Raw genomic sequence first — 23,759 nt, 5'->3', positions numbered from 1 at the left:
TTTTTAGTGTTACAAACTGCGTAATTCACAAATGTATATCTTATATCTATCTATCTATAAACTATGTTAGTGTATTCTACAAATAGTATTCAATGTTTTTAAAGAGCAGGACAATATTAAATATGTGGATACATATAAATATGTATATATATATACAAACGCACGAACGCATGCACATACATACATACATATACCACTATAAATGCATGTTTAGATGTGTCTGACGTCACACTAAAATAGTCTGCTGCCTGAGGCTTTAGTACAAGCATCGACTATCTTATAGGCTGCCGCCGCAAAAGGAGTGCCACTAAATTGACTGAGGGTTTGGGATAAGGTAGCAGTTTTTGTCTTTCATGATTTTTAACTTTTTCTTCTTTTTTCAAAAAAGCTGTATGTCATAAAGCAAAACTAGTAAGCAATTGCTGATCTACATACGCTATAGTATATGAATAGATTTTGGACTGCCTGCAACATAGCCGTTGAATCCATGATCTTGAAACTTGAAAAAAAAGTGCTAACAAAATGCACTATAAAAGATATATATGTAAAGTAAAACGACATAAAAAGCATGATATATTGAACTAGAATTAGGACTGTAGAATTGGGATGACAGAAACAATGAAGCAAAATAATGAAAAATGGGAAAAAACCAGGAAAAAAATGAATGAGAATAATAAAACTACACTCAGCTACTGTCATGTAGAAACCCACCTTTGTAAAGACTTAATGGATAAACAGGCAGATGTAAACGACTCTACTCATAAGTTTACTTGTGCCTTTTTGGTAGTAGTTAAGCAACTCTTCCTGTTATCTTCAAATGAATGTACAGCTCTAAAACTCAGTTTAGAAGTTTTAAGACTGGTAGCCAAGTGTCCCAAAAACTGTAAAAATTGAAAGTATTACCAATTTTTATAATACTATCAAAATGCAAACTTATACTAGATAACCACTTAACTTATAACCACAAAACAAAAAACAAAACAAAAAAAGAGTTTTATGAAGCAGTGTTGGCGCTACTGCAGTTTCTCCCCACTTATGAAGCAATGTCTCTAATACAGAAATATTTTCACAAGAAGAGATTTAATTTTGCCTGATGATTACAATCGGCATTAAACTTATAGTTGTAAAAATGCACCAGGTTTATGTTAAAATACAGGTCAATTTAGAAGTTAAGTCTAATTGTGAAGTTCAATATTTTCAAATAACAAATATATACATATAATGGGTGACCCAAGATAAATGGCATAGGTAGTATTTTTATTATAAATTTGTTATTTTTTTAGCTAGAACAGTGAATTTTTTTTTAAAAGATTTATTATTAAATTCTCTATAAATCTGTCTTGATGGCTTTGTTTTATGGTTTTTAATTTTATTTGTAGATAATGAAATCTAAAGATTTGCAAAAGCTTGTACTTTCTAAATACCAAAATGGTGATGGTCCATCAAAAATATTTGGTGATATTAAGGGTGTCATTGGGTTTCTTACAATTGGTGGTGTCAAATGATAAGAGAGACAGGCTCTATTGAGTTGAAATGTCCATCAGGTGGTCCAATATCAGTTCGAACAAATGCAAACATTCAAAAAATCAGAAGTCGTCTGAAACGTAAAAAGAGGATTTCATCTCAAAAATTAGCTAATGAACTCAATATCTCCTAAACCAGTGTTTAAAGAATACTTCAAAAGGATCTCAATTTGCAGGTATACAAACACAGAGTTGAACCACTGCTTACAAATGGTCAAAAAGTCAAGAGAATTAAATTTGCAAATTGGATAATAAACCATTTTCGAAAAGAACAAACACAGAAAATTCTGTTTTCAGATGAAAATTTTTTTGATTTAAATGGTATGTACAATGCCCAAAATGATCGCATATGATCCACTAATCGTAATGAAGCTGATAAAGATGGTGGTATTAAATAGAAACAAAAATTCCCTCAAAAGGTAATGGTTTGGTTGGGAGCTTGTTCAAAAGGTGTTACACCACTGGTTATTTTAGATAAAGATACAGTAAATCATGACTGGTATATAAAAAAAGTGTTACCAGTGGCCTTGAAATATGTAAATGAGATGTTTGGTGATGGTTGGACATTTCAACAAGATGGAGCAACCTCACATACGCATCGTTTAACTCAACAATGGTGTCATGTTAATTTTCCTGCTTTTATTGACAAAAACCATTGGCTCCCAAATTCCCCCGATCTCAATCCTTTAGATTACTCAATATGGGATGAACTCGTTCACCAAATGAAATAGAATAAAATTAAATCAAAATTAACATTAATTCAAGAACTTAAACAAGCTGTAAAAAACATTAGAGTAAATGTAGCTTTAGAAAGTTGTACTAGTTGGACCAATCTCTTATATCGTATGTCAAAAAATAATGGAGACTATTTATATTAAATAAATCATGTCATTTTGTAGAGAATTTAATAATAAACCTTTTTTTAAAAAATTCAGTTTTCTAGCTTAAAAAATAACAAAGTTATAATAAAAATACTACCTATGCCATTTATTTTGGGCCACCCGTTATTACAAATAAGTAAAGAAACTTATCTGAAATGCTTAAAGGCTGGTGAAACTCACATTTAAAATATTGCAAAACATTTTGTAGAGCATTGAGAGAAAACAGTAAGTTGTAAAAAAAAAAAAACAACCTGAGATGAGTAAAGTGTGTAAGATATATTTAAACAGTCTTCTTAGCAGGAAGTGCCATTACATCCAGAACACACTCATTTTGTGAATACAAAATTAAATTAAGTAAAAAAAATTTAAGTAAAAGAAAATAAATACAAAATTAAATAAAGTAAAAATGATAATAAAAAAATTTAATTACTTATAGCAACATTCACACACAAAAAAAAACAAATACATTCTATGATACTGCAACTAAAGAAATAAAAAATACAGCATGTATTTGTGAGAACGCTGTGAAGAAATACAGCATGTATCAGTGAGAACGCTATTCGCAGTCATATTTTCCGTTGTTAAAAACTTAAAATTTAAAAATTGTATTTTTTTAAAAAGAAAAAATTTATAGTGCACAAATTATCTGATGGTCTATTTTTCACCTATTTTTTAAAATCAATTATATAATTGAACTTAAACCATTTTTTAGATAAGATCCATATATATTAGTTCCAACATCTCAAATACAACAAAATGTATACAATAATGTAAGAATAATAAGATTTTACTCCAATAATAAACAACTTACTTCATTATTCATACTAATAACATTAACACCAGCAGGTGTCAAGTTTTCATAATCCATGGTCACTGCACAGTTAGGACAAAAAAGTGGTATGTATACTTGACCATTTTCAAAAAATGAGTTTAATTCTTAAAAAAAGAAGGTAAAAAAAACAACAAAATATGAAGAAAAAACTATTTTGTATAGCATCAAGAATACATTAAAAAAATCTATAAACATCGAAATATGTACAAATTTATTTCAATAAACATGAATACTATATGATACATGAATACTATTTAATTTACTGATTTAAAATACTTTATTTGTTAAAAAAACAAACAAAACAAAAAAACAGTTAATCTGTTTTAATATATAAATAATAACTATAATAACAAATAAATAAATACATAAATAACAAATAAATACACAAATAACTAAAATGTAATATTGAACATGAAATAAAATAAAAGGATTAGGAAAGATTCGATTAATAAAAAATTTAAAATAAAATTTAAGAAAGGATAGCATGTCCTATCGTGAAATTGCAAAAAATGATTTTTCTTAAATCTCTGATTTGGATGACAGTTTCATAAGTAGGAATTTATCTCGAAAAAATCATACAGAAATTTGGTTAGAAAAATTAACTCTATACCTTAATACCTTAATTGAATAGATTTTAGAAAAAGGAAAAAATAAAAAAAGATAGTCTATGGATGTACTGAAGTCCTCAGCAGTAGGATATTTCAGTATGACTCATTATCAAAGCAATTTAAACACTTTTTTAAAATCATCTTACAATAACGAAAACAATGCATTAACATCATAAAAATCCCAGGTACAAACTAAAAAATCTTAAATATTCCATCAAACTAAAAAATTAATTAAGATTATTATATGATTTTTGAGACTATTTTTGTTTTTTCATTAATTTTTTTGATCTTGGGTCTGTCTGAATATTTTTGAAATTAATGAATAATTTTTTTATTTTGGTCATATAAATTTTGATTTAAATTTATTTTTTGATAAGTTTTTTTTTGAGATAGGGGTGCTTTCCCTTAAGAAATTTTTAAATTCAATTTAAATTAATATAAAAATACTTACCAAAACCATTAATATTATGTTTTAGATTTAATTGAATGCAAGAGCTTTTTTTTTTAAGTAGTATAACTTTCTTTGAAAGAATAGACTCGGAACATGACTCAAAATCACCTAAAAAAAGTTTTGAAACAATTACTTTTATTAAACTTAAAAGTTTTTGTAAAGCTAAATATTTTAATTATAATTACCTTGAATGAGAATTGTCTTGCAAATTAAACAAAATAACTAAAAAAAACAATAACTTACAAATGAAAAGCTATTATAAATGTGACACCACTAATAAGTTATATCAGGAAAAAAGTTTTATAAAACTACCATAAACTTTTGAAACATATGGTCTAGAACAAACTTTTGAAATATATAGTCTAAAAAATTCAGGGATTATCCTGGTCATTTTATAAAAATGCGGAAAAATTTTCCAAGAAATATACAGAAAAACACTAGAAAATATTTTTATTTCCGAAAAAAAAACAACCAGTAATAAAAATGCATTTTGTGTAGCTATGAATATCTCAGGTTTAAAAATTTATTTGTAAGCACAAATTGCTATATAATATTTATTGAGTAATAATATTAACATTATGCACATATTAGAACATTATTTGCAGGCAAAAAATATTAATGTTTTCAAATTTGTTATTTTGCGGCGTAGTGTTGTGGATCTGACAACTTTGTTTTATTTTTAAAGTTTTATTTTGAAGTAGTTTTATGTTTTTCAACTCTTGTTGTTTCAATTTTTTTCATACGTGCATAAATCAACTGCTATTGCCGTTAAGTGTACATACATTGAATGAGGATTTAGGTTTATCTTTTATAAAAAAGAAAAGAATTCAAATACTTATTTAAATAGAGTTTATAAACTAATATATATATTTTTTTGTTAATTCACCTCCCCAAGGCCGGAAAGGTCACTACAGACGAAGAGGCTACTTAATTGTGGTTATAACCCTCTCTCAACTCTATAACTTCGAAACACGAATCTTGACAAACAAGGCCGCTGCGCGGAGAAACAAGTTGAGCACAGTACTACCAGGGACATGGTGGGGATTGAACTCGGAACCTCTTGCTTATAAAGCGAGCGCTCTACCACTACACCACTACCGCTTTATATATATATATATATATATATATATATATATATATATTTTTTTTTTTTTTTTTTTTTTAGATTATTCACCTCCCCAAGGCCCGAGGGGGGCCACTACAGTCGAGGAGGCTACTCATTTTTTTTTTGTGTTTTTATTTTTTAGTTGTTATTCGTGGTGCAACCCTCTCTCAACTCTTTAACTCCGAAACACGAACCTTGCCGAGCAAGGCCGCTGCGCGGAGAAAGTAAGTTGAGCGCGGTACTTCCAGGGACGTGGTGGGAGTCGAACTCCGAACCTCTCGCTTACAAAGCGAGCGCTCTTACCACTACACCACTACCGCACATATATATACACACATATATATATATACAATTTATATTGAAAAATTATTAAATTAAACTAGATTTTTAGGTGAAATAGTTGAAACAATCAATAACAAATATACACCTACAAAGAAGAAAAAATTAGTTTTGCACGCATAGAAATAATGCCCTATATATATTTATATATATATATATATATTTATACATATATATATATATTTATACATATATATATATATTTATACATATATATATATTTTTACATATATATATATATATATATATATATATATATATATATATATATATATATATATATATATATATTTATACATATATATATATATTTATACATATATATATATATATTTATAATGGGTGATGCGGAAGTTATCGGACAAAATAAAAACGTCAATAACTAATTTATAAATAAAAAAACAAACTACTATTATATTTTTTTTAAATAAAGCATTTATCATTTAATAAAAATATATTATTTTTTATATGAAAAACACCACCATCTGCAATTGATCTCAATTTTGCTCTGATGCCTTTCATATGCGACTGTAAAAAGTTTAAATCAATTTCTTGTAGTTTTAGTTTAATGCAATTAATCAAAACTTGCTCTGTTGAAGCTTGCCAATCTCCCTCATAAACCTTCTGTGCCAAATGTCCCCAAAAATTTTCAATTGGTCGTGCTTGAGGCACATTTGGGGGATTGGATTCTTTATCAACGTAATAGACATATTGGTCCATCCAATTTAGAGAATCTTTAGAATAATGAGAACTTGCTAAATCTGGCCAAAACAAATAGTTAAAGTCTCCATGATACTTGTGAATAAATGGAAGAAGTCGTTTTTCTAAACATTCATTAATATAGATTGATGAATTGATCGCTACAGCCTTGGAAGTGCGAAACAATGGCTTGGACATACCACGGTCAGATATGGCTATCCACATTAATAATCTTTTTGGAAATTTCTCTTTTCCTATAAAACGAACACTTTCTGGGCATGTCTTTTTGTTGTTTGTGTAGTATCCAGAATTTCCAGGCATGTTGTCCCTTGCAAAACAAAAGTATTTTTTGTCATCGATGACTAGAAGCGATTTTGTGTTATAGAGTTGGTTAACTAGTTTCCTGCTTCTTTTCTTTACCTTTATTTGTTGTTTTATAGTGCATTTTGGAGTCTTTTCACGTTTTCTATATTTAATATTCATTTTTTTTAACTGACGTCTAATTGTCGATTGATTTACACCGAATTTAATACCTATTTTTCTCTGACTGACTCCTTTTCGATTGTTAACAAGTCTCGTTAATTCGGCTTTCTTTTATCTAGTCCAGGGTGTCGGACGACCAGGGTGCTTTCTATCAGAAAACGATTGAACAGTTTCAAGTCTTTTTAGGTTATCATATATTGTACTTCGAGCAAATCCTTCCTTTTCAAAATGATTTATGATTTTTTTTTTTTTTTTTATATTAGGTTTATTTACAAAAAACATTTTTAGTCGCTTTCGAAAAGATTCTCGTTCAGCTGCATTTAACCTCATTTTACCACAAAAACTTAATATTGTGCTCAAATAATAATCAGTTTTTGTGATAAAATCAAAGATAAACCACAAAAACTAATTATTATGCTCAAATAATGAAATTAGGATTTGTCCGATAACTTCCGCATCACCCGTTACATATATATATATATATATATATATATATATATATATATATATATATATATATATATATATATATATATATATATATATATATATATGTACTGTTCAAATTATTACGATAATTGACAAAAAACTTGTTTTTATTCCTCGTATTCAATATATAAGCCCAAATTTAGCAAGCATACATGTACTGCATACAATTTACTCATTGTGCATATGTTTTTAATATTTGGTTACACCACCCTTGGCTTTTATAAGCGCTGCAATCCTATTCAGCATACTTGCATAGTATTTAGAAATTAACTGTGTGATATCCGGATTGTGATACCATACATGATTAATGCGTTCAATTAGGTCACATTTGTTAGTGGTGGTGACCTCATTTACTCTGTCTTTCAGATTGTGCCATATCCCTTCAATTGGGTTCATATCAGGGCAACACTTCCATACCGATGTCAACAAAGTAATCCTTGATAATGTTTGCTGTATGGCAGGGTGCCCCATCTTGCATGTAAATGCAGATCCCATCAGGAAACCAGTCCTCTAGTTAAGGAATCAGACAAGTTCTCATAACTTTCTTGTACTGTTTCGCATTCATCATGCCATCTACAATGTATAGACGTCCAGGTCCTTTGAAAGATATCACGCTCCAAACCATGACTTTAGTCGGATGTTTGACCTTCCGCACCAGACACTGTGGAAGAATCTCTTCCCCTGGTCTTCTTCTTACATAGCGGCAATTGTTGTCCGATATTTCCAGTGTTGATTCATTTAAAAAACATACCTTTAACACACACATATACAGTGAATTACACAGACTACTATTATAGGCTTACAACTGTTACAATTATTCTCATTCTAGTAATTTAAATTTCTAGTTAAGTTAAATTTCATTTAATTTGTTTGTTGCTAACCAAATTTAAAAATTATTTTGCTGGGCAGTATGAAAGTACATTTAGTCAACTCACCATTTTCCAGTCCTCCGCTGTCCACGTGGCAAATTGTTTGTCTCATAATAATCTTTTCTTCATTATTGCAGCGGTCAATTTTGGTTTCTTTCTCGATCGATATACCCTCAAACCAGGTTCAATTAATCTTCTTTGCACTGTGCTGCTACTCATCTGAACACCTAAAGCGTTCATTTCAACCATCAATCTGCGTGATGTCATCTTGCGGTTAGATTTAGAGAGTCTCGCCAAAGCTTGATCATCTTGTTGTGATGATATTCGCTTTCTTCCCATTTTCCTTTACATTTTGGAGTACTAGTTGAGCCATACTGCTTGTTCTTTTTTATGCCTGACAAGATGCTCTGAGTCACCCCACATTTTAAAGCTATCTGACATTTAGTAAGCTCTGTATTCTCCAAGAGAACTTTAATCTGACCCCTTTTACAGGGAGATAAATCTTTTTTTTTCCCCATTGCTACTAAAGTAAATAAATAAAACAATTAAACACTGAAGACTATTTTGATTTTGTACATGAAGTTGATGATTTGGTTTCAGAACCTCAAATCAAGTCATTTCTGGTAGCCTAACTTCTTGCAAAATAATCCCTGCCTAATTGCAAATTAATTGAAAAAATTGAATATTCATAACGAAGAACATTACTAACGTATTTTTTAAATTTTAAAAGTACAAATCTAATATGCAAGCACTAAAATCTCACAGTAATGGCCCAGGTATGATATTAATCATAATACTTATTTACTATAATGCATTTTAATGACAAAAAGAACAAGTAAAGTTTAATTTAAAAATTTTTCTCAATTATCATAATTATTTGAACAGTACTGTGTGTATATATATATATATATATATATATATATATATATATATATATATATATATATATATATATATATATATATATATATATATATATATATATATATATATATATATATATATATATATATATATAATATATATATATATATATATATATATATATATATATATATACATATATATATATAGAATATATAAAGAGACTTTTATTAAGAGCAACTGTTATAGAAATTAATTGTTTATTTAAAAATTCTATTATAATTTCTATAGATCAGAATTGTTAACAAGGCCAAGGCCAAGGTCACATGTTCCAAAGCCACAGACTTAAATTTTGGCCTTACGTTAAGGCCAATTTTTAACAAAACCACAACTTTTTTGAACAGATTTTGATAAGTTGAATAAAAACAGTATAAATAAATAAAAAAAAAACTTTATAATAAGTTATAATTTAAATATAAAAACTATTTTAATTCTAAAAACCTTTAAAATTTGGTTTTTAATTTTAATAAGAATTAATGTTTTTAAATTTTTTCAAATTTTGAAATGTTTTAACTAATAAAAAATTTTAAACAAAACATGTGGTGTCATAGTAACAAAATATATGGCTGTATTAAATTCCTGTTAACCAATTATGTTATTGGTTGTTGTTTTAAAATGGCTAGTCAAAAATGGCATTTTAAACAGTGACATAAAACGCAAAATTAAGTTCTAAAGCTTTCAAGTAAACAAAAATAACTCTTGTAAACAAAGTCAACTGTAGTACAACTTTTAAAATGCAAACACAAAATAAAGTTCTGAAATTATTAAGAATAGGTGGAAGGCCAAGACCAAAATGTTCAAGGCCAAGGCCAAGGTCAACAGTTTCAAGGCCAAGACCAAGGCCTTTTTTTGATCTTAAGGTAAGGCCAAGACCAAAGCCAAGGACTAACAACTCTGCTATAGACCATGTTTCAAATGTTTAGAAAAATTCTGTAGAACTCTTTTTCCTGGGAAATGTCAAAAAAACAAAAAACAATTACTATCTATAACAAAAATTAAATGCAAAATCAGCATATAACATAAAAATAGCTGTCTTTTCAGTAAGTAAAGAATTATTAACACTTACATGTCACTCTTTTTAGTAAGTCAGTAATAGTTGCTACTTACAGAGTCCTACATTGTTAAGTAAATGATGGTTGCTATTTACAGTCACCTGCATCATTAGGTAAATGATGGTTGCTACTTACAGAGTCACTCGTGTCATTAAGTAAATGATGGTTGCTACTTTTAGATTCACTCTTTTCAGAAACTAAAGAATGAAACTCTGGACTCCAATTAAATTCATCTTTGGTCTTTTGGGTTTCTCTTAAATTTCTTTTTAGGTTTCTCTTTTTACGACGTATTGCTAAACTAAGTGTCTCTAATTTCTCATTCTGCTTCAGAATTGGTTGTACCTTATGTTTGTTTATTTCAATGTCTGTTTCATTTTTAGTAACTATGTTATTAAAAGATTTATCGGCAAATTTGTTGTATTCATTTTCAATATTTCTGTCTTTTAAAATAGGCTTAACTAATTTTTCTAATTGAATATTATCTAAATTTTCATTTTGAATGCAAGGAACTGAATTGCTGCTGCTAAAATTTACAAAATTGTCTTTCTGGGGAATTATTATTTTTTCAGTTAAACTTTCTAGGTCATATTTAGTGGTTGTATTAACATCGATGGTTGTATCCACATTGTTTCCAAGATCACAAACATCTGTTGCATCAAATTCCAAAACAGACTGTTCAAATTTCGATAAAATATTTCCTTTGCATTTAAGCCCTATTTTTGTTTGTTTTTTGGAGTAAACATCTTGTGTTGACATAGTAACCAAATTGTTAAAACTACTAATATTATTATTATTAACTACAACGCTGTCTATGCAAACATTAGGAGTAGAATGTGAAGGCTCTTCAAAATCTTGCTGCGGATGAAACAACACTGGTGACGCAACATTGTGCTTTAAATAATCATTTGAAGTAGGATTCTTTTCCAAATAAGGATAAGTGAAACAAGCTTTTTTAGGCTCAGACTTTGAATGAACAATATTTTTCCTGTTAACAGAATCATTGTACTCAATGGAGTCAGTGTTATGCATTTCTGTTTCATTCAATTTTTCACAATTATTCACAGGATATTTAAACTTTTTCTTAGGTTGGGTTGCTAATATTTTCCGATTTCTGGCAAGTGGTGCAATTGAAACATCAGGTAAATCATAATCAAATGTTTTGTTGGTATCATTTATGAAAGAGGAGGTATCATTTAGAAATGATACTTCCTCTTTGTGATCAAATGAACTCAATGAGTCGTCAAAGCGTGTTTTATGGTTAATAAATGAGCTGAGATCAAGTACAGACTGCTCACAAGATGCCATACTTATTGAACTGTTTATATCTTTGGTTAAAAGAGAGGAATCGACCAAAAATTTTTTTTTTTTAACATCACTGTATTTTGAGGTAAAAAAAGCTGAAGTAGGCGTACGAAAAAAAAAACTTTTTTTAGTTTTTGATTCATTTAAAGAATTTGAAACTGAACCATTTCCAAGTTTGTTCGAATCAGAATGAACAAATAATTTCTCATCACTATCTTTTGCTTGTAAACACACATTATTTTTAATTGTATTACTCGTGATACTGATTAAGGTAGATGAAGTCATCATTGTATTGATTTTATCCTGATTGTTTTCTTTGATTTTAGACGTCTCAAAACAAGAAACAGTCAAATTAGGTTCATTTGCAATTAACTTTTCTTTACAAAAATAGGAAGTATTGTTTTGTTTATCTATAATCATTGATGTTTCTTTTTTCAAGTCTTTTTGATGACCATAAGCAAACTCACATACAGATAAAAAGCAAGTTTGAAAATCATTAAAATGTTTAACTTTTGTGCGTATCCACTTTGATAAACCTTAAAACATTTTTCAATATTATAAAAAGGCTAAAACAAAAACATAAAATAAACATAGGAAACAAGATTTTTGTTACAGAAAAAATTTATTAAACTATAGTGTATTATACAAGAATATACAAATTTCTTGATCTCACCATCAACATACTTGGGTGTTTTTGAAAATCTGACATCAATCATTAGCAATGCTCCCCAATCATTTCTATATATATATATATATATATATACATATATTAGAAATCATGCAAATACATAATACAATGTGTTATATAATAGATAGAGAACATATTATAGTGAAAACTAAATAACTAGATATATAACATTAGATATATAACATTACATGAAGTTTAACAAATAGCGATCATTAGATCATGGGCTAAGAAAACAATGGTGAAAACAATGGTGAAAATTGAGATTAGTGTAAAACTTTATAAATTTTTTGGGGTGGTACCTGAATATGGTTGAATTTTCCCAAAATTGTTTTCTGCATGCCATGGATTATATGATTTAAATTTAAACTTAATCTGATATGACATATTTGATTCAAATTTAATCTACTGATGAATTGGGTTGCTTAAGCTTAACATGATCTAGAAGACATTATTTTACAATAAGAACAATTATTTAATAACTATTTTTGTGTCAAATATCAGAAAACTTTAGATTTTCATTGATTTATGCAGAACATCTCAACTTTTCAAACCATTTATTCTCTTTTTTTGCAAAACAGTCAGTTACAACCTTTTTGTAGCTTTCTGAGCCTTTTTAACCATGAAAAATTTAATGACAAAAAAATATATATACAAAAAATACTGCGTTGTTGACATTAAATTTTTTAATTAAATCCAATGGTGATGCAATAATGTGGTACTATTATGTCAAGCATAAGGTACAAGGTGACCTTTAGGAGTGTTTTTATTAATTATGCCTATATTAATTATACCTTATATTAACTAAGTGAATACATATGTTTAAACCAGATAATGCTTTGTACTCTGGTTTCTTTGTACTCTAATTTTTGGATGTTTGAAATAAAATCAACCTTATCTTTAAATTAGCGCGTTATAAAATGGTGCAAGGGTTAAGGGCTTAGAGCTTGTCCTAATGAGGAATACTTCAAATTAAATGCTCCAGTTTATTTTTTTATACACTTTTTATAATCATCTGTAACATCTTTGATTGCAACTGTGTGAAACAGTTGATGATTGCAATTGTGTGAAACATTAAGTTATGTTATTAAATATATCTAACTAGTTAAATTTAAAAAAAATTACATTAATGGCCGAAAAAGTAAAACAACATATACTTAAGGAAATAAATGAAGAAAAATACTACTTGATTAGTGTTGACTCCTGACGTATTAAACTGATCACATGACGTATTACATGATCAACTCGCTTTGATTATTAGATAGGTAAAAAATGTCTGAGAGGAGCATTTTTCTGAAGTTTTTTGAAAATGTAGGACATAAAGCATAAGATATGGAATAAGAAATAGTACAATATTTAAATGCAAATAAAATTGAAATAACAAATTTAAGAGGACAATCCTATTATAATGCTAGTAATATGTCTGGAATTTTTTCAGGTCTACAAGCAGGAATTAGGAATATTAATGAATTAGCACCTTTTATACCTCATATTTTTGAATTTATTCAGGTCTAGAAGCATGAACTAGGAATATCAATGAATTAGCACCTTTTATACCTCTTGCAGCACATTCATTAAACTTCGTTGGAAAGTTTGTGGTAGATTTTTACAGAGATGTAGCATCCTTTTTTTAATTTTTTGCAAGAATTATTTAATTTTTTTTTTTTTATCAACAAGTTAGTGTTAACTAATACTTTAAAAGGACAAACCATCAAAAATCCTTCTGATACAAGGTGGTCTTGTCAGTATGAAGACATTTTGAAAATCTATTTTGAAGGCTTTAATTCTACTAATTTAAAGTTACAATCATTAGTCCGTTGGTGTTAAGTAATACAGATTATTGATTGAATTTATAAATTCAATATCAAATTTATATCAATACTATGAATCTAATGCCGAAGACATATCTATTGTCAAAGAATTTGAAAGAAAGAAGAAAAAGAAAAACATTTCATAAATTTTTATGCTTCAAGCCTCTTTTTCAAAGAAAAAGAGGCTTGAAGCATAAAAATTTATATACAAAAACTTGGTACCTTTAAACCATTTAACAAATTACTCACCTAATAAAGTTTCAGAAAATGCAGTAAATTTATACTGGATATACAAGAGCAATTTAAAGTAATGTTTTATGGAAGAATGTATTCACTTATATTTGAAATCTAATGAACTTCCAGCAAATTCCGGCCTGGAACCTATTGGAGCCCAATAAACTAACATGTAGCAAAAAATGAGAAACTGTATTCTCAAATATAAATATAACTTTAAGAATATTTTTGCGTACTAAATCAATAAACTGCTTTGTTATGTTAGTGTATTCTAAAAATAGAGTGCTCAATGTTCTTAAAGAACAGAACAATAATAAATTAGTAAAACTACAAGGCAATTCACCAAAGTAAAAAAAAAAAAGGCTACCTACAAGGCAATTCACCAAAGTAACTAAATCTCCTAATAATGTAAAAATAAAAAACATTAAATTTTTCTAACAATACGATAAAAGATGGTTTTGAAAATGAACTACAAATTAAAACTTAAACTTTCAATTTTATTCAACCCGTAGATGTTTTCTCCAAGTAGCCATTGTATTAATACAAATTTACACAGCAGAAATAATTTGGATTTAGTATGAATTGTTGGAACAATGTCAGCTAAAAAAATATTTTACTTAAAACAAAAAGCTTTCTTTAGTTTGAATCTTAAAAAACAGAGTTGTATACTTGAATACTAATGGAGCATGAATCACAAATAAAAAAAATAAAAATTTTTTTTTCATATATTAATCAACAATTCTTATGATATTCAACCAAAATAATTGATTAGACCTTCTTAAAGAACTATGTAGAACATTTAAGTCAATCTAAAATTTCTTTGAATAATATTCAAGATTTGTCAAATGAAGATGTTAATACTTAAATATTGAAAAAACCTAACAATCATTAATAAAGAATACTGGTTTTAACTAACAATAAGATTTAGCAAACCATTGAACTATTATAGTGCTACTGTGAAATACTAATAATTAGCACAAAGGGCAATTAACTTCAAAAAATTTATGATTTCTTAAGGACAAATGAACCAATCTGACAAAAAAATTTATTAAAATTAAAAATTAAAAATTTATTAAAATTAAAAATTAAAAATTTTTCTTAATAAAAAATTTAATAATGCAGTGCAATAATTTATTTTTTTCAAAATCCTATACAAAATCCAAACCTGTCTTATTTTTAGTGTGCAACACCAGTTTGGTCACTAAACTGCAAAGGGTGACATTGATATAAGAGAAAAAACTTTTAAACAAACCAGCATTCTCGTAATCATGCAGAGGTCACAATAAAAAATACAGCAGAGAGCAAACCAAGTTTATAAAAAAATATAAATTCATTATAAACAGATCAGCAAATTTACGGAACGCATTGTCATTGAATGTCCTCAATTCAAGAAATGTGAACAGATTCAAAAGCAAATTATACAAAAATTTTTTAAAAAATATTTAGCATTAAAAAAAAACAACCTAGAACTAATTTTTTTTCAAATTTTTCATTATTTTTTATGGTAAATAATTCTATATTTCAAAATTGTCAAAAGCTGAGTGAGTTTTTAACTCACTTGCTGTTAACACAGCTACAGTTTAAATACTACTAGTGTTATTAAACAGCTAATTTTAATCAACTGTGGTTTCAGAGTTTTTTTACCCACCTAATAAAGTTAAGGGGATTTTTTTTTTGGTCATTAAATTCAATTCAAAATTAAAATTTAATTGAGACTGTTGAAAATGTTGGGCACCAATAGAAACGAGTTGTACTTAGTTGCCCAACATTTTCAGTCATTGACTTTAATGGATATTTCAGGTTGTGTATGTACACAAAGTCCTTGGGTCCCAAGAAATAGTTTATTTTTTACTTTTTAGTCCATTTTAAAATGTTGTTTTTAAAAAAGTTGTTCTTAAATATTTTTTATTCTTTATTTTTTAGTCCATTTTTAAAATGTTGTTTTTAAAAAGTTTTTTTTATACATTTTTAATTATTTAACAGCGATTTTATTTAAAACGCTAAACTAAAATGCTAAAAGTTTGTTGTTGATTGTTTGTTTTAATTACTTTTTTTTATTCAAACTAATGTTTGCGTAAAAAAAATCTGTTTAGCATTGTTTTTTTATATTACTTTTCAAACACGAATCTTTTATTAATACCGCTGACCTCGTGCTTGTTTTGCGTGGACACCAAAAAATAAATAAATAAATAAAGAAACCGACAACAAAGCAAGTTAAATAAAATGTTGTAAAAATAGATCTATACAAATTTTTACTTTTTAAAATATAATAACAAAATGGCAAAATATTAAATTTATATATAAAAATAATATTAATTAAAAAATAATTACTTATGACGTATGCATCTTCCCAAAGCCTAAATAAATAAAAAATAAGCTTTTTATTATATATGTATATATATGTTTATATATATATATATATATATATATATATATATATATATATATATATATATATATATATATATATATATATATATATATATATATATACAACCCTTGGAATTAGAAAAATTGAGGTCGGCAATAATTTGCCAAACTCAATCTTTTAGAGGTCAACATCAGGTCAGCAAAAAAAATTTGATACAAAGGTCTTACCATAAAACATTGAAACGAGGTCAGCAATTTTTTGCCGACCTCAAACATTTTAAGGTCGGCAGTTAGGTCGGCATTGCCAAATGCCGACCCTAATTCCGAGGGTTGTATGTATATATGTATATATGCATATATATATATATGTATATATGCATATATATATATATATATATATATATATATATATATATATATATATATATATATATATATGTATATATGCATATATATATATATATATATATATATATATATATATATATATATATATATATATATATATATATATATATATATACACACACACACACTCCTGTTCATAAGTTTGGACGCACCTATCGCAACTACAGATATTAAGAGAAAAATGTGTCAGAATAATTTTGATTTGTGACTTTAATAAAATAAATTGATAATTTTATGTTCTTTTATTAGTTTTAAAGAAAAAAAAAAAAATAGTATCAAAAATTATAACTAAAATAAAATGCTTTTATTTAAATCATCTTTTCGTCAAAATGGCCACCTTTAGCTTTGACTATCGCTTGGCAGACACGTAGCATGCGATCAATCAATTATTTTAAATATTCCTCATCAATATTTTTCCATATGTTTTGGATTGCCTCCCAAAGATCATTACCCCTTGATGAAGTTTTTCGGACTTCTCGCTCTAAATGATCCCACAATAACTCGATTGGGTTACAATAAGGACTCTGCAGTGGCCAAGTCATGACCTTCAACAATCCTTCCTCTTGTTTTTCATTTAAATATTGCTTAACCACTTTACCAGTGTGTTTAGGATCGTTATCTTGTTGGAACACAAATTGTTCGCCAATTAATTTGGTTCCACAGACTGAAACATGTTCTTTCAAAATCTTTAAATAGACTTCTTTTGTCATTTTCCCGTCAATTTTGGCAATTGATCCCACTTGGCCACCACCAAAACAATCCCAAACTATTATATTCCCACCTCCATGCTTAATTGTTTGCATAGTACATTGCTCCAGCATTCTTTCTCCTACCCGACGACAAACAAATGACTGGCGTTTATTCCCAAAAATCTCAAACTTTGATTCATCTGACCTATTCCACTCTTCTACTCTATTCCACTCTTCTACCGTCCAATTCTTGTGTTCTTTGGCCCAGCCTATTCTTTTTTGTTTGTGGACGGTTGTAAGACATGGTTTTTAACAGTCACACAACCTCTAAGCCTTACTTCAAGAAGTCGCCTTTTTACTGCCGTTGTACTTATTTTTGTGGTATGATGTTCATTAAAATCAGCTGCTAAATCTGGCGCTGTGCGTCATTGATTTTGTAAAGAATTAATAACTATGTACTTATCCTCTTTTTTCGTAGTAGAACGAGGTCTCCCTACTTTTTTACAATTGCAGAAAGACCCCGTTTCTACTTTTCTTTTAATTCTCTTACGGACACAACTCTCTGAAATGCTGAGGCGTCTACAATTTCTCGATTAGAAAAGCCTAAATAATAAAGGGTCCAAATTTCTATACGTTTTTCTAAATTTATCTGCCCTCTTTTTGCCATTTTAAATAACGAATCTTATAAGAATACTAAAATAAAATAATTAATTTGAAAAAATGAGAAATAAAGTTAAAAAACTTTTCTTACTGAAAATTGAAAGTTCAAAATCAATCAAATCATTAATTTTCAAAAACTATAGATTTATTAACTTTTTAAAACAGAAAAAAAAAAAAATCTTATAACACACTCAGCTTAAAAGTTTAACTAATAATGAGAAAATAAAGACAAAATAAAAAGTAATCTTATTTAAAAATTTATTTATTTTACGATACAAGTGGATATCGCTTAAAAATGTTTCTGTTTATTTTATTTTGTAAATAATAACAAATTTAATAATGTAAGAATATATTTCTTTTAAAAATATTTCTCTCAACTATGCTCTTACAGTACTTTATGATAAGACCAATGTAGACGCTCTTAATTAATTTTATTTATGAGTTAAAATGCGTTTTGTTTATTTTTATAAGGCGCGTTCAAACTTACGGATGGTAGTGTATGTATATATATATATATATATATATATATATATATATATATATATATATATATATATATATATATATATATATATATATATATATATATGTATATATATATATATATATGTATATATATATATATATATGTATATATATATATATATATGTATATATATATATATATATATATATATATATATATATATATATATATATATATATATATATATATATATATATATATATATATATATATATATATATATATATATATATATATATATATATATATATATATATATACAGCCTTCGGAATTAGGAAAAATAAGGTTGGCATCAGGTCAGCAAAAAAATTTGATACAAAAGTTTTATCATAAAACATAGAAACAAGGTTGTTGATATTTTGCAGACCTATAACACACAGTTTATATAGATGGTAAATGCATTTGTTTTTTTAACTTCAGTAAACCCTATAAGAAATGATTAGCCCATAAATTAATGAGATATATGAGATTTATTTATTTTTTGGTTCATTTACTAAACAAGTTTATTTCTAATTAAAGTGATGACAAAGCGAAGATTAAGTAAATTAAATTCTATCAGCTCAATTGCAAATACTTAAATATTTTAGAGTTTTGCACTTTTACAACTATAAAAAATTACACAGTAACTGAGTGTGTCAAAGATGAGCCCCATATTGAACATCTAAAAAGTGTACACACAATGAATACATAATAACCTGATCACCTGACATGATATAAAAGCATAAGTATCACCTTTTTTTCAAAATTTCTTTTATGCAGCAAAAAAGCCATTGCTGTCATTAAAGAGTCATTGATTGAAAAAAATACTGACAAATATTTGATGCAACGCATACAAAGCTGTATTCAAATAGACAATCGTCAAAATAAAGATAAAATATCAGAATCAAGCTTTGATTTTCAGAAAATCTAAAATAGAAGATTTAATGTTGTGAGATAATGATATAATAATGAATACTGTGACATTTTGGAGAATGCATTTGTCCCTGTGCAAGTTGTACATAGCTTATCAAAACTGGTTATATAATTATTGAAATTAATAATGTACTGGCAATACTGAACCAAAATATATATTTGCTTATCAATTAAATTGCATAAAATGCATCAACTTCAACTGAAAATCAAACGATAAAACTCTATTACTCACTGGTACTATGCAGTGCTGTGAATCAGTCTAAAACATAATATACATGTCTTACAAAATTTGATAAAGAAACTTTGATAAAGATCAAACCTTCATTCAGCAGCCTTATTTAACAAGGTTTGTGTTTTAGAAAACAATAATATCTTAATATTTAAAACACAACCTCAATTAAAAAGAAAGCAGATCTCTGGCAGGTGTCTGTGTTTAAATTTTCTATAAGATTAGTAAACTAAGTGTTTAAACCTTCTGAGATATATGTGTGTATACCTTCTGAGATATATGTGTGTATACCTTCTGAGATATATGTGTGTATACCTTCTGAGATATATGTGTGTATACCTTCTGAGATATATGTGTGTATACCTTCTGAGATATATGTGTGTATACCTTCTGAGATATATGTGTGTATACCTTCTGAGATATATGTGTGTATACCTTCTGAGATATATGTGTGTATACCTTCTGAGATATATGTGTGTATACCTTCTGAGATATATGTGTGTATACCTTCTGAGATATATGTGTGTATACCTTCTGAGATATATGTGTGTATACCTTCTGAGATATATGTGTGTATACCTTCTGAGATATATGTGTGTATACCTTCTGAGATATATGTGTGTATACATTTATATAATTGTAAATAATGCTGTAAATAGTGTATCGCAGATGGTTTGTAAATGACGATCTAGTTGACTTTGCAACCTGATGAATTGATTAAAAATTCAAAACATTTTCATTTCTGCAGAATAAATTATGTACTATTTGGTTTTTTTTGTGTATTAAATCAATAAAATACATATGAAAACATATTATAATTATAACACAAGTTGGCTTTAAATAACACATATAATTAACACATTAAATTAACACATTTATTTTTAAAAAGCAATATCTTAACTCTAATTATTCTTCAATTTAATATTCTAATTTCAACATATAGTAAAAAAAATTATTAAACCTGATTGAGAGCTCTGAATGCTTGAAGTTCATACCAATTATTACCACTAAGTAAACCTTTTGAAATGTAAAGATCATTGTATTTACGTTTTAATGTGACTGACAAATCTTTAACATTAGGGAATGGGATACCAACCTATTGAGGAAACATTGTACAAAGTTTAATTAATTAAAAACTGTCATTTATATTTTAAATTTCAACACTTTTTATAAAAATTTCATGAAAAGTTCCCAGGCTATTTTTTCTAAACACAAACTGTAAAATTTAATTCTTAAAAAAAAAAAAAAAAAAAACAAAAAAAAAAAAAAAAAGTTGTTATATTTAAAACTAAAATAAACAAGATTTTTTTAATTTAGCATGTGACCAATTTAAATAAAAATACAGCCTATAAAGCTGAATCTAAAAATGTTTTTTTTATTACAGGTATAATATATATATATATATATATATATATATATATATATATATATATATATATATATATATATATATATACATATATATATATATATATATATATATATATATATATATATATATATATATATATATATATATATGTGTATATATATATATATATATATATATATATATATATATATATATTTGTATTCATATTGTATTTGATTGAAAAATTTCCTTAATACTTGTATATGTACTTGATCGAAATGTATTTACAAAACTAGTTTAATCGTTTTGTTTTTTGGGAGATACTGAGAGGTTCTTTTTGTTGTTTTTTTCATTTTTAACATTAAATAAGGAATTTATTTTTAAAGGATATTTGTTAGAAGACTTGTCATCAAAAGAAGAAGACTTGCTATCTTCTGTTTAGTAGACCATCTTATCAGTCTTGTCTTGAGAAATGTTTTTATTTTTTTCTTATCCTAAATTACAAATAATTCTATTTTATCATTTTACCATACAATCATTTAATACTGTACCATTTCATCATTTTATCTTGTCTTAAATAAGTCTTTATATATATTTTTATAAACCTAAAGTTCAAATATTTTTATTGGACTTTGTATTTGGAAAATGTAGATTGCATATATTTTTATTTAAATTTGTATTTGGAAATCTTGAAATAACATACTTGTATTTGATCAAATGTATTTGACCCCACCTAATGCCTACATCTAAAGTTAGATGAGTTTTTTTATTAAATAATTTATTACTGATGTGTTCTTTAAAAACATTGACCACTTCTTTTGTAGAATACACTAACATATTATATGTATTTATAGTATTTGTAGATTATTTATTTATGAAATAATTATTCTATTGTTGAGCTAAACACCTAATTAAACTTAAATAAAAACTTTTTCTCCCATTTTATGGGAAAAAAATAAAAAAATAAAACTTACTGCCACTACAGCTCGTGCATTATCATCACTAAAATCTAATCCTTCGCTTACTTTTCCACGACAGACTGCTAACAATAAAGCTCCATTGATTTCTAAAATATAATACTAGTTAAATAGACAAATGACCCCTTATGATTAACCATTTTGTTTTGTGAACTAAATTACCATTATAAATATTACCATTAATAATAACAATAAATTAATAATAATAATAAAAACAAAGTATAAATAAAAATAATAGTTAATAGTACTTATATAACACTACAAATTTTTACAAATTATTTTTTAAGTTGTACTTTTTTTTTAATACTTATTTGAGGTGCTTCAAGGAGCCCTTATCACACAGTTTTATCACAGTCTTATCACAGAGCACTACAAAGTAACTAGAAAGTTCTCTTTTCCTTACTAATATTGTAAATATGGCCAGAGCTGACATCAAACCTCGAACCTCTTGATTCTGAAGCAAGCACATTAACCACTGCACAATGACTGCTCTAACAGGTCTAAAATCTACTTTTACATTACATTGACTTTCACACAACACAATGCTAACAATAAAGGTCCATTAATTGTTGGTGGTGTGGCTGGATTTATTAAAAACGATAATGAAACCTATTAATTTGACATCAAACCTCAAAACTAAAATTTGCTGGAGAAATATAAAATTTTCAATGTTTTTAATTGAAACAGCAAAACATCTAATATGAGCGACACTTAAAATTTGAATTCGAATAAAAAATTGATTTTAGTAAAAAAATTTAATTTTAACATTTTACATAAGAGTAATGCTGTTAAAGAGTAATTAACTGATTATAAAAATCAAATTGTTACTGAGAATTTATCAAATAATTAAACAAATATTTATTATATAACTTGAACCCATTAACTTATAACCCATGCTTTCTATAAGACAAAAGAATAGATAAGCAAACCATCACATATAATCTGGCATATTCATGCAATATCATATCTAAGATTGTTAAAAAAATTACTATTTTTAAATGTCATTAAGCACCTGTTAAATGTGCTCTATATACTAAAATGATACTATATAAAAAACTAGCTTTAAAAACAAGCAAAATTATCTTTGAGAGTTGTTTGAGAGCATTCTAATTCTACCACAAGACATTCATTTAAAACTGTGTCACAAAAAAAAACAAAGTTGTATAAAAACTCATTAAAAAATATATATAAATTTTGTACAATTTATATAAAAATAAATAGTACAAAATAAATTCAATTCTAATTATATAAAAAACAAAAACTATACAAACTCCAAATAAGTATAATATACTTATATTTATATAATTCCTTTTTCCAACCTGGTGCAGACTTCTAACAGTTTAGGGTCA

The 23,759-nt window shown here is 26.7% G+C and overlaps 1 protein-coding gene across 3 annotated transcripts in view; it reads right to left on the bottom strand.

The window, feature by feature from the left end:
* Positions 1 to 23,759, bottom strand: part of LOC100197997 (Fanconi anemia group J protein homolog) — a 95,803-nt gene that overhangs the window by 9,792 nt on the left and 62,252 nt on the right. Inside the window, exons 23-30 of one of the 3 annotated variants that reach the window (XR_010641260.1) lie at positions 22,408 to 22,499; positions 21,044 to 21,178; positions 16,619 to 16,644; positions 12,231 to 12,295; positions 10,391 to 12,093; positions 4,481 to 4,517; positions 4,296 to 4,403; positions 2,656 to 3,340 (exon numbers count right to left, since the gene is read on the bottom strand). Coding sequence is in view for 2 of the 3 variants with exons in the window: in XM_065807805.1 (XP_065663877.1) it covers positions 3,216 to 3,340; positions 4,296 to 4,403; positions 4,481 to 4,517; positions 10,391 to 12,093; positions 12,231 to 12,295; positions 16,619 to 16,644; positions 21,044 to 21,178; positions 22,408 to 22,499 (2,291 nt within the window). In the remaining variant the exon portion in view is untranslated. The remainder of the gene's footprint in view (positions 1 to 2,655; positions 3,341 to 4,295; positions 4,404 to 4,480; positions 4,518 to 10,390; positions 12,094 to 12,230; positions 12,296 to 16,618; positions 16,645 to 21,043; positions 21,179 to 22,407; positions 22,500 to 23,759) is intronic. The other 2 variants (XM_065807805.1, XM_065807806.1) reach the window with 2 other exon arrangements.

The sequence above is a fragment of the Hydra vulgaris genome, chromosome 10 (assembly GCF_038396675.1).
Source record: "Hydra vulgaris chromosome 10, alternate assembly HydraT2T_AEP".
NCBI classification, from domain to species: domain Eukaryota; kingdom Metazoa; phylum Cnidaria; class Hydrozoa; order Anthoathecata; family Hydridae; genus Hydra; species Hydra vulgaris.
The sequence above is the reverse complement of the archived record's forward strand: the minus strand, read 5'-3'. Positions and strand labels throughout refer to the sequence as shown.